We start from the raw sequence: 12487 nt of genomic DNA, 5'->3' as shown, positions 1-12487 counted from the left end.
TGAGCAAAACAGAATTGAGACAGCACAAAGTGAACGCAGGATGTGCATATTTGGGATATCCAGTCCAAGTATTAAAACGGACTCTCTGTGCCCACCCTGTGGTAGAGCATTCTGAGCTCGTACTGGTCTGATCAGCCACAGTTGGACACACTGAAATTTCACTTTACAGTGGTGATGTCATTTTGGTCCTCTGTGAAGACGAAGGATGACAACCACCAACCAACCAGCCATGTGTAGAACCCATATAAGACTGCATGGTGTCTTGGGGAAGGAGGAGTGTGGAAGAGGGAGAAAGTCTAAGATTTATGGAAGTGATTGTAGAAAACTGAAAACAAATAAATTTTTAACAAATTTTACTGAGTTTACTTATATGAAATAGCTGAATCTTTGCCTTTGAACTATTTAGTGCTTGACTTTTAAATTGCATTCATCAAAGCCTTCCAAATTGTGGAGCTAAAATCCCCCTGATCTGCACCATCTGCATGTTAGCTCTGTCCAGACTTAGCTAATTTTGTGGCTCGTCATTCCTTCATTCTCTCTCTGTCTCTGTTCATAGGACAACCCTCCGTATGACAAGGGAGCCTTCAGAATCGAAATCAACTTCCCAGCAGAGTATCCATTCAAACCACCTAAGATCACTTTTAAAACAAAGATTTACCACCCTAACATCGATGAAAAAGGGCAGGTCTGTCTGCCAGTAATTAGTGCTGAAAACTGGAAGCCAGCCACCAAAACTGACCAAGGTAAGACCTGCTCTGGGCTCACCCTTGGGTGGCCTTTCCAGGTTCTTGGTGTCCTCTGAAAGTACCCTTTGTCTACTCTGCATATGTCAGGACCAGCCTGACTTGGCATCTGATCATCTAGGCAAGTGTTGACCAGTGGGGTCAACCAAATAGAATGAGGTCCCTGCTGCCACACAGTGACAAATTGGCATTATCTGTGTTTCTTTTGGTAAACATTTCCTAGTTGCATTTTAATCTGCTTGGGCCACACTGGGAATTTTGCAGTCAACTCATTTTGACATATCTGCGCTAGACCAAGGAAAGTGAAGGGGAATGGAGGACAGAGGCCTGCTGCTGCTGGGAGCATTGGCGGAATTGCTTGGGCACATGGGACACTTTTTTCTAGTTTTCCCTCCATCCAGCATCTTGACTCCCCTGGGAAATGAAGCCCATGTTTCCCAGCAATCCAATCAAGTATAGAGGAGCAGAGGGTACCAGGAGAGCCTTGGGAAACAGAGTGAGATGGCATTTGGTTTCCCACCAAAGGTCTTCCGTCTGAGATCAACCCCAACTCCCCACCCCCTGTCCCAAGGTTCTTGGTTCATCTCTGTTTCGTGTTGTCTCCCCCACTAGACTGGGAGCTCCTTGAGGTCAGGGGCTGTCCTTTGCCTCTCATTGTATCCCCAGCATTTAGCACAGTGCCTGGCAATAGTAGTTGCTTCCACAAAGCCTACTGTTGATGAGGATAGCACTTGGCATATGATCACTGAAACAATGAGGAGTCAAACTCCAAGGCAGGCCCCTCTGGCCCTGTACTGGCTCTGCCCTCCAAGGAGTAGTATGGGATCTGGAGATGGTCCTCCTGGGTTAGCAGGCTGCTCCATGCTTTCACACAGACAGACATGGGTGGAGAGGTCTGTACTGGAGTCAGGAGATTGGACTTGAACACCGGCTCTGCGAGTGACTTCACCAGGCTGGCCATATTAGTGTGGGCACTGCCAGTGATTTCACCATGCCAGCCACATTGGCAAGTTCCTTCCTTTCTCTAAGCTTTGGTTTCTTTAAATCCGTATAGACCTCTCCAGGCCTGTCCAGCTACAGCACTGCATGGACTATGAACGACACGTCCTGGCAGTTCAGAATCACTGAGCCTTCTTTGGACTGAAAGCTTTCGTGGTTACCCTTAATGCAGCCCATCTTCAGAGTAGGAGCTGGAACATTTGCATAGACTTTTCTTTGGGGTGTGTTGTGTTGGGAGCACCCTGTGAGATGAGATCCACCTGACTAAGGTCCCTGCTGGAGGCATGAGGCAGCTTGGCTTTTGTTTTCAGTTGCAGCCCAAGCTCTCCTCTCCAGCCAAGCTGGCTTGGGGCCTGCAGACTATCTCCTGTATCCCTTCCACTGAATGCCTGCACATCACAGAATCCTTTACCCTCTTTCTTAGAAAAGGGTCTTCCACTGCCTGCCCTTGAGGGAGATGTGAGTAAATGTCAGGAGACTCACATGTCACCTCCAGGCTCTGCTCTCGGTTAGCCTTGTGACCTTCAGTGTTAACAGTCGTACAATGGCCTGAGACTCTTGGGGTCCTCACCTCCCAAGCCCCCGTGCATGATCCCCATCTCACAGATGAGAGTGGCGAGGGTTGGAGAGGGGCCGTGACTTGCTCACAATTCTCACAGCTAAGCCAGCCTGGTGTCCTCATCTTTAATTCTGCGTATTTTTGTGTTGGGGTGGTGCTGGTTGTGAGGGTCCAGTGAGATTGTATTAGTAATACACCTGATATATAGTAGGCACTGTGGAACTTCCTGTGCCCATCCCCCTCTCACCCCTATTCAGGGCCCAGCCTGCCCTCCTCTTCATTCTGGGGCTTACTCCTTCAGACTTGGGGCATGTCATTTCTTCCTGCTTCCTCCTGTCAGAGGAAGTGTTAGGACCAGCTGAGAAGGGAAAGATCTCTTCTGGCTCCAGCCTCTGGGAACAAGCTTCATCTTGGTGCAGTAGGGGGTTTGTTCTTATGTGACCCTTGAGTCTCTTGGGCCTCCTCGCTACTCACCATGAGCACAATGAGGCTGCACATCAAGTAACTCTTGCCCGTGGGAGCAGACAAGCACTAAAGGAGTTTGTTTCTAATATGGAATCTCCTTTGGCGCCTTGTGGCCTTACTAAGTTAGATGTTAGGAGCGCAGAGCTCTAGAAAGTTCTTTGCTACTCTGTGGTGGGACACAAGGAATCTTCCCACCCCCAAGCCTCGCTGGGGGCACCTGCTCTAGGAAGGCCTCCCTAGCTGGAAGTGAGGACCCTGTGATACGAATCCTGGCCCAGCAGTCAGAGAGGCTCCCCAGGCGCTGCCAGCACTGGCATCAGGCCATTTTCAGTGGCTATAGCGGGTGGAGAGAGAGTGACCTCAGCTTTGGTGCAAGGAGCAAGTGGTAATGGGAGGGACCCAGGCAAGAGGGGCTCCCATCTTAGCAGATTGCTAACCTCTTCTAGAGTCTACTTGGCTTTGAGTTCCCAGCTCATCCCTGGTGATCAATTGCTAACAGCTTTTAAAAAAAAAAATGAGCAACATCCTTATTTCCAATGGCTGTTTTGGGGTCCTCCCCTCTATCTCCCATAGGGCTTTGCTCCCCTGAACACCCCCTCTGTACTCTTCATGCTATCACTGATTCACTGACTCGCAGAGCTGGAAGAAGGGGCTTCGAGATCACCTGGTCCAGGAGACCAGGAACCTTTAAAAAAAAAAATTGGTAACTCTCTTACTGTCATTGGTTTCCTTTGTAATTCTGTGAATGTTATTTTGTGTTTGAAAACCCTTTAGCCTTCTCCTAGACTTCCAGAGAGATCAAGAGGCTAAGAACCGCTCATTTAGGCCATCCCCTGCTGGGAAATATCCCTGATAAATGGACCTTCCAGCGTTGGCTTGAACACTTTTGTTGATAGGACGCTCCCTGCTTCATAAGGCTTCCAGTTCCACGTTTGGACCCATATAATTATTAAATGAGAACAGCTGGTGGCGCAGTGGAGACAGTGCTGGGGCTCAAATCGGAAAGATTCATTTTCCTAAGTTCAAATATGACCTCCAGCAACTTACTAGCTATGTAAAACTGGGCAAGTCATTTCACCGTTTGCCTCAGTTTTCTCATCTGTCAGATAAGCTGGAGAAGGAAATGGCAAACTGCTTCTGTGACTTTGCCAAAAAAAATTCCAAATGGGGGTCATGAAAAGTTGAACGTGACTGAAAAACGAGTGAACAACCACCAAATTCTAGATTGTATTCTTTGATCTAATTATCACTATACCAGGCAGACAGAACAATAAAGCTAACACTTGGTCCCAGCCCTCATGGGGCCAGACAGAGGATTCAGCAGAGCCAGGGAACTCTTCTGGTGAGTCAGATTCTGCCTCCCCTAGATGTTGGCCCTAGGCCCTTCTTGTAGGGATCACAGAAAATGGAGGAAGCCGACTTCTCCCACAAAGCACCTCTGATCGTTTGAAGTAACCATGGCCTTCCCTTGACCCCCCCTCCGAGCTCCTCAAACTCTAGGCTAAATATGCCCATTTTCTTCATTCCATTCTTTAAGGAACATTTGTGCTTTTTGCCTTTAGTGCTGGGTGCCCAGGATACAAATATAAACAGATGGGACACCCCTTCCCTTAAGGAGCTGCCAGGATTCTGAGGAAGGAGAGATAAGTACATAGACAGATAACTGTGCTGCTGCTGGGTGGGCTCTGAGAAAACCCAGAGCTTTTTGACAGCTTCTGGAGTTGAAGGCGTGAGGCAAGTGGGGATGCCAGCGTAGCTGGGATGCCAGCTCTGCAGATGTGAAGTCCCACATGGTCTCTTGATACTTTATTCACTTAGGAAGCAGGTGCTGTACTAACTTCTTGGGATGGAACAAAGCAAAAACCAGCCTTCTTCCCCTGCAGCTCCCAGTCAGGTGGGGAAAAACAGTATGGCAACAGCTCTGTACAAACAAGGGACACAGGATAAGTGGGGGTGCTGGGAGATTGAGGGTCAAGGTCAGTGACCAGCAGGAGGCCAGTGCTGGCAGGAAAGGGAGGAGGGGTTTGAACACCAGTGAGAGTATTTGGTATTTCATCCCAGAGGCAATAAGGAGCTCTGGAGATCACTTTGATGGCTGACTTAGGGATGGCCAGAAGTGGAGTGAGACACAAGGTGTCAGTGTTGAGGAGGAGGCAGACACAGGAGACAGGAACTTGGGAGTGACAGGACCAGATAGCTGTTGAATGTGGTTTGTGAGAGAGAGGAGTGGGGGATGAGTCTGGGGACTGGAAGCATGGTGGTGCTCTCCAAAGCCCTAGGGAGGCTGGAAGAGGGGAGGGAAATCATGAAGTTGGGGCATTTGAGTTGGAGATGAAAGTGTGAAGGCCAGCAGAGAGATTAAGGCTGGACAAGTGGATCGGAAAATCATCAGCATAGAAATGATCATTCAGACCATGAAAGCTGATAAGATAGATCACTAAGTGCAGTAGCACAGAATGAGAAGAGCAGAGGGCCCAGGACAGAGGCCTGGGGTCACCTCTGGGGAGAGGATGTGACCTGGAGGAGGAGCCAAGGTCAGACAGGTAGGAGAAGATCCAGGAGAGAGAGAGTCAAGGAGATGATATTGAACTGTGTTGGAGGCTGCAGGGAGAATGACAGTTGAGAAAAGGCCACTGGATTTGGCATCTAACAGATCCTTGGGAGCAGGATTGGGCAGTTTGGGTGGAATGATGAGGGCAGATAAAGACTGCAGAGTGTGAGAGAAGTGGGGTTTACTTCTTGTCAGTGGATTCTCAAGGAAAGAACCCACAGAAAGAAAAGAAATGGGCTGAGAGCTTTCCCAGCCAGGCTGGTTTGGGGCATATTTGTAGGCAGAAGGAAAGCCTCCAGGAGCCTAGCAGTGAGGAAAGCTATGTGATCGAGGGTACCACCTGCTGGGTGGGATGGCCTGTCAGTCAGTGAGCATTGATGACTGAGATCAGGAACCACTCCAGGTTTGTGAAGAGGAGAGAGATGTGAAAGGAAGATTATTTGGGCAGGGTTGTAGCAGCTCAATGGAAGAGACCAGTTGGAGAGACCAGGCTGAGGACTACCGATCGTGAGTTCAAGTGAGAAGACTGGAAGCTGGAAGGGAGGAGAGAGCTCAGAGTACAGATGGCAGAGGCAGCGGGAATTTGGGGGTATCCACAGCTGGCAAGCTTTCCAATGCACTTGACACATCCAGGAATACATCCCTGACATCCTCAGTGCCTGCCAGGCCTTTTTCCTCCTCACTTCTTTCCCCCATGCTCATCAGCTCCACCAGAAATGATCTATGGCCTCGGCGGCCAAGCGCCTTCCCATTCTACGTCCTCCTGGGCTTTGATGCTGACAATGTGTGTTAGAGGCTTCAGTAAAAGAAAGTGAAGTCATTGGAGAGAGAAGCCATCTTGGTGACTGTTGGACTATTCCCATGAACCTCCAGGCTCTTCAGTTCCTCAGAATAGAAGGTGACCTCCATCAAATGGTCTGGTGTGGGGTGTCCCTGACCTTTCATTGGCAGCGGTGGGCATGTTTTGGCAGATCCTTCCAAACCCAAAAGGGTGAGATGATGGATGATGGATGAGGCCCAGACCAGCTCAGCTCGGAGAGGCTGGCCATTCAGAGTTGGCCAAAGTGGCGGCCACTAAGACAGAACTTATAGGGAGATGTGGGTGCTGTGAGGGCGGGCTGCTGGTGAAACAGGCATCCACAGGGTTGAATAAGACTGTCTGACTTTGAAACCTGGCTCTGACATTCACCAGCCATGGGACCTTGGTCAGAACAGCCCACTTCTTTTAACTTCATGATTTTCCTCTATAAAATTGATAAAATTGAACTAGCTGACCTCCCAGAGCCCTTTGACTTTCACAGAGGAATGCTGCCAGGAGCTCCCTTGACCCATCTCCTTTGGAAAGAACTCTTGTCTTCTCTGGAAGAGACTGCCCTCTCAGCCTAGGTATGTAGAGAGGAAGGAGGCCCCCTGGGGGCCAAGAGGGCTTCTCAGGTGAGGAGAGGGCAAGGACCTCTTGATTCCTCCTTGTTGGGGCCAGTTTTCTGCCAGACTCTTTCCTCCTTTCCCTGTAGATGTTCCTTATTTCTTCTCAGGTGGCACAGTCCTAAGGATCTCTGATCTCTCAGCTCTGCTTCCTTTTCTTCTGACACTGATGCCATGTCCTCTGTATCTTTTTGAAAAGCTGTGAATTGGGGGTTGGGGGGGCAGAATTCCACGCCTTATGGCCAAGGCTTCTGCCAATGACTGTCTTCATTTCAGGCACAATTGCCTGAGCCACTGCTGCTTCACTGCTCAGCCTTAGGCAGCCCACTCTGCCCTCCAAACCATGGCAGGGCATCTCAAGAAGATGCCCATCGGGAAGACCCCATAGGACAAAGACCAGAGTGGCAAAAGTTCCCTGAGCTATAAACAGGGCTGTGGGTGTTATTGTACCTCCCTGATCCCAAGGGACTGGCTGCAGAATGCCCACAGGACTGTCTTCTGTGGTGATGCTGACTTTATTTCAGAGTTGAGCCACAAGTACCAAGGCTGAAAGCCTCTCTTCGATGTCTCAAGCTCCCATCTCTACACTGTCCACTTTGTACCCCCCGTGATGTTCTCTCGATTGTAGGGAAGAGAAAGGAGCAGCCTCGAGATGTCATTTGGGGTTGGGATCTGCCTAGGACATGGTGGGACCAGGACTGACACCCACCCCAAGTGCAGTACTCCTTACCACTGCATGGATCAGGATCCATCTTTCACATTGCTGGACTGCTCCCTCTGTGCTTTGTTACAGGGTTGAGAGATCACTAGGATATGGAGAGTGGATGGGCCAGTGAGTGGGGAGATTTCCAGCCCTGGTCTGCTGATGCCTGAGGTTTCCAGGCAGGGAATTTCATACCTGCAGTAAGCAGATGGAGAGTTTTCTAAAGTCATACCAGAACTAGAAACGTATTCCTAAAACTACACCTGCCTTAGCTGGGATGACACCTTCAAGATGCTTGTCAGGCTTCCACTGTGCTTAGCCTGCTTTCTTGTACCATTGAGAGAAAGCTAACACAGATACAGGGACAGCATACCTGCATGATTGAATATAGTTGGGATAAATGTCAGGTCCTGCATTTAGGTTTGAAAACTCAGTTTTACAAATGCCAGCTGGGTAAGGCCTGGCCAGAGCCCTATGCAGGGCCAGCTCCACTCATCTTGGGAACCTGGGCAGAAAGGCTCCAGAACAAGAGAGGCAGCAGCCTCCCTGGGCTCAGCCCTCAGTTGAAGAGGCCTCCTGCAGCTCTGGCCACCCTGCTGTAGGACAGACATGGAGAACTGGAAAGAGTGCAGAGGATGGGGGCCTGAGGTCCTTGCTATAGACAAGGCTGTTCCCCACATTTGGGGCTGTGCTAAGGATCTTCTTGGCAGACGGCTAGCTTTTAAGTCCCTGGCGCACAATCCAAAACTCTGCTTTCCAGTTTACAAAGCACTTCCTTTACCAAACCATTGCGGGGCAGGGAGGTTGCTGGCAACGTTGTGTTTGTGTCATAGAGGTGGTCAGAGCTAGGAACAGGGAAAGGAGCTTCTTGAAGGCTTGATGTGGGGAAAGTAGTGGATGCCCCCCACCCAAGGTCTTCAGGCAGCTGCTGAGTAGCTACAGGCCAAGGCTAGGGTTCCATGGGGAGCCTTGGTCCAGTGGGTCTTGACTTAGGCCTGCAAGCATTCTGCCAGCACTGAGATTTTCGGTGTTATGTTAGCCCTGTTTTACAGATGAGGAAACTGAGATCCAGAGAAGTTGAAAGGGATATGAGTAGTTGCATAGCTAACCATTAAGTGTCAGAGGCAGATTTCAGTTCCATGAGTCCTGACTCCCACGTTGTTTCTGTGCTGTTTCTGGGGACGATGTCCTCAGGAGGCCTGGTCTCGTCCTCCTTCCCTTGGCTATATTCACCCGTTGCCCGGACTCAGAGCTGGGAGGGCGCTCCTGCCCCTGCTTCCAGCTTCCGTTCCTTTGGCCCAGCACTGGGCTTTCCTGAACATCGACGTTGTTCTGTCTTGTGGCCTTCCAGCTCTGACTGCAGTTTTCCTGTTCAGGGCTAAGCAACTCTTTGGGCTTCCCTCCTGGTTCAGTGGCTCACTCTCCTTTTCCCTGATGCCTCTGCTCCACAGTCTCCTGCTGTCACCACCATGTAAGGGACGCCTTTTCTTGGTCCTAGCTTTGGATTTAGTTCAGGAAGTTCCAGCTTTTGCTTGCCTCATTTACTGACAGAATCAACACCAAACACCTGTGAGCTATCTTTGGTGTAGAGCTGAGCAGCACTGCCCTAGGGAGGGGATTTTTGCTGTTTTAGGACAGTTCTCACTTTGCATAAATTTGCATTATGCAAATTTAATCTTACATAAAGAGTTCTGAAAGAAATCCACATTCCAGAAAAACCCTATGTTTACTATGCTATGCAAAAAAGCCTCCAAGTGAATGCAAAAGAAATGAGCCCCCTCCAGATTGGGGCTTAGCTCAAGACTTCTGGGGTGTGTGCTTGGGTTTTGTGTCTCCCCCAGTCTCCCTGTGTCTCCCGTCCTCCTGTCTGTCCCCTGGGTGTACTTCCTCTCGGTTCTAGTCAGGCCCCCACCCCGTGGCTGGCCCCAGACTCTCCTTCTCCTGCTCTCACTTTTCTGTCCCCAGCTCCCACATGTCCTTAACTCCATGTTCTGACATGTGTGGGGCCCCCTTCCTGCTTCTTTCCCACCCTCATCTCCAAGAGCAAATTAGTATTAGAGAAAAACCACTTTAGTAGAGGTTAGAGGAAGGTCCGCTTACACCAAGCAAGAACTGTCTGTTGTTTGAGGCCCTTGGTCCCCATTGTCTCATCATCCTCAGTCTCATCCTGTCAGCATCCACACAGGTCTTAATTGAAGGTCCTTTTAAAGAAGCCTTTCCTTGATCCTGCCCTGCCACTCCTTCACCCCATGTTTCTTGGAACAAATGATAATGGCTAGGTTTTTACAGATGTCAAAACTGAGACTGAGGGAAGTTCTATATCTTACCTGGAGGCAGACAGTGTGACAGAGGCAGATTTGAATGCAGATTTTAATGTTCTCCAGAAGTAGTTGAGACTTAGAATGTCTACTTCCTCACTATTTCTTGTCTCTCTCAGCCCTATGCAACCCGGCCTCCATCATCTTCCCTCACTAATGAAGCTTGTTCTCCCAAGGTTCCCAGAGACATCTTTGTCACCAAACCCCATAGCCTTTTCTTTATCCTTCCCTTGGCTTCCAGGACACCGCCACCTCCTTATTCTCCTTTGACTCCTGAATATGGGTGGCCCTTTGGTGCCACCTCTCATCCCACCTCTGTGTGCCAAACTCCTGTCTTGCTCCAGCTCTGATCTCCATTGGATAGCCATCCAACTGGCTCATAGAGATCTCTGCAAGAGCTGCCTTTCTGGTGTCTTAAGTTCATCATGTCCAAGGTGAAATTCATCATCATCTTCAAAGGCCTGCCTGTTGAGGGCATCCCCTTCCTCCCCATGCCAGCTGCCAAGTCCTCTCGATTCTGCTTTCTTCTGATCTTTCCCCTCTGTGCCCTTCTGGTGCCCCCCTAGTTCAGGCCTTGCCATTCAAGGCCTTCGAAGGTCTGGCTCAGCCAGATGACTTCAGTATTAGGGATTCCCTTACAACTATCTCTCTAAATCCTTCTCTTTGTCCAGCATCCAAGGCAGAAATGCTTTCTCCAACTCCCAGGCCTCAATATTTTACCCCCCTGGATCCAGCATCCCATTCTAACCATAGTTATTGGGGTATGAGGCTCATTCCTCAAGGCTGAGAGCTGAGTCATTTCCCTTCCTCAGTGCCCCTGCACCCAGTGCAGGCTCCTCTCTAGAATAGGTGCCTGGTGTTTGTCACATCTGTTATTCTGTCCTGCCCCTTTAGCTGATATCCCAGCTTGCACCCGTGGACTCCTTTCCTACTTCATCTTCTTGTGAAATGGGGTGGGTCCTTGCCAGAGTTGGGCGTCGTTGTCCCCCATCTGAAGAGAATAAGATACACCATCCTTGAAAATGTGGCAGAGCACACTGTCGCACCAGCAGACATGTGGTGGCACCTGGGGTAAGAGCATTTGGTGGGTGTAGACCTGGAACCTCAAAGGCTGGTTCTCTGGCCCTTTTGGCCACCGGCCAAGTGACTTCATGGCCTTTCTTTGTAACAATGAACTTGTTGGATTCTAGGATCATGGGTTGTACAAAAGAGTGCTGAACCTCCTCATGGGCCCTGAGTTCAGATCCTGATCCTGCTGCTTACCACTTGTAAGCCTGTGGGCAAAGTCATTCACTCTGTCTGGCTACAGTTTTTTCACCCATAAAATGAGGGTTTTAGTTGGGAATCTGTGACGTCCAAGGCTTCTTCCAGCCCTCAGTTCATGATCCCATGATATGTGGACATCCTACTTAATCCTGAGGTCCCTTCTCATGCTAATGGTCTGTGGCTCTGTGATTCTTTTTAGAGGTTTGAATCCTGATAAAACCGAAGAACTTGGCCAGTCACTTCTCCCTGACTCCTAACCTGTGGGTGGGACTGTTTTAGTTGATGGTTTTATCTGGTGTCTGCACCCTGAGGACAGCTCCAAGAGCCCTGACCTCTGGGTAGTGGCTCTGGCAGGTTAGCAATGCACCGGTGAATGCTCTAACCACTGATGGCCCTTGTCCTTCTCTTGGCAGTCATCCAGTCCCTCATAGCACTGGTGAATGACCCCCAGCCTGAGCACCCTCTTCGGGCTGACCTAGCTGAAGAGTACTCTAAGGACCGTAAAAAATTCTGTAAGAATGCTGAAGAGTTTACAAAGAAATATGGGGAAAAGCGACCCGTGGACTAAATCTTCCGTGATTGATTCCAACCAGGGCGAGCGGAGACCCGGAGCAGTGCATTTCCAACACCCCGCAACCAGGACTCTTTGGGAAATTGACAGGGGCGACCTCCTGGCGTTAACTTGTGGCATTTACTAACTTTCTACAGTTTTCTTAATCAAAAGTGGTCTAGGTAAACCTGTAAAGAAAGGATTAAAAATTTAAGATGTTCTAGTTCTGATTTCCTTGTTTTAAAAATCACTGCTTCAATCTACCTTAAAGGATGCTGTGTTCTTTTCTTGCCCAAATCTATCCCAAATCTTGAGTTTCTCTTCAGGTTTAAAACCGAAAGTTAGTGAGTGGTGCACACTCCTGATCCCTCCCTTCCCCTTTGTAGATCTTATTTTATTGAGTTCATTTTAGTCACACTCCCTATCCCCAGAACAATGCCTTGGAACCCCCCATTCAACCTCTTCCCTTCCCTCCACCCCCACCCCAAGCCCTGAAAGAAAATGCCCTCCAATCCAGCAGTCCTCTCGCCTTTCCTCCCTGTGGCTCTGTGCTTTGTGAGATACGGGTTGTGAGTTTGTAACCTCTAAGAGACCCAAGTGAGGCCCAACCCAGGGTGAAGTCTGTGATGAGGAGGGAGCCTGGCTGTTGTGTAAATCTGGCTGATGTTATCAAAAAGATGTCGATTAAATGGGCACACCCCGACTGTCTGCTTGTGTGTGTGATTGAATTACAGCCTGGCCCCAGAGCTGCCCTGCAGGGGGAGGAGCCGTTAGCGGTGCTGGGGGTATTTGTGCAGTCTCTGGGCTATCTCGCTAAGAGGAGAAATGGTTGACAGCGGCCAGGTTGGAAGCAGCTTTGGGAATGGGGCCGTGCAGGGTCCTCCACCGCCTGTTCTATTAAAATGCAT

At 49.6% G+C, this 12487-nt stretch overlaps 1 protein-coding gene across 6 annotated transcripts in view; it reads left to right on the top strand.

Annotated features, from left to right (window-relative positions):
- The window catches only part of UBE2L3 (ubiquitin conjugating enzyme E2 L3), a 61557-nt gene extending 49270 nt beyond the window's left edge, over nt 1-12287 (top strand). For all 6 annotated transcript variants that reach the window (XM_072599700.1, XM_072599705.1, XM_072599703.1 and 3 more), the window contains 2 exons: nt 557-743; nt 11443-12287. In XM_072599700.1, coding sequence (XP_072455801.1) covers nt 557-743; nt 11443-11597 — 342 coding nt within the window. In that variant the 3' untranslated portion in view covers nt 11598-12287. The remainder of the gene's footprint in view (nt 1-556; nt 744-11442) is intronic.
- The last annotated feature ends 200 nt before the right edge of the window (nt 12288-12487 follow it).

The sequence above is a fragment of the Notamacropus eugenii genome, chromosome 4, assembly GCF_028372415.1.
Source record: "Notamacropus eugenii isolate mMacEug1 chromosome 4, mMacEug1.pri_v2, whole genome shotgun sequence".
In the NCBI taxonomy this organism is placed as follows: Eukaryota; Metazoa; Chordata; class Mammalia; order Diprotodontia; family Macropodidae; genus Notamacropus; species Notamacropus eugenii.
The sequence above is the reverse complement of the archived record's forward strand: the minus strand, read 5'-3'. Positions and strand labels throughout refer to the sequence as shown.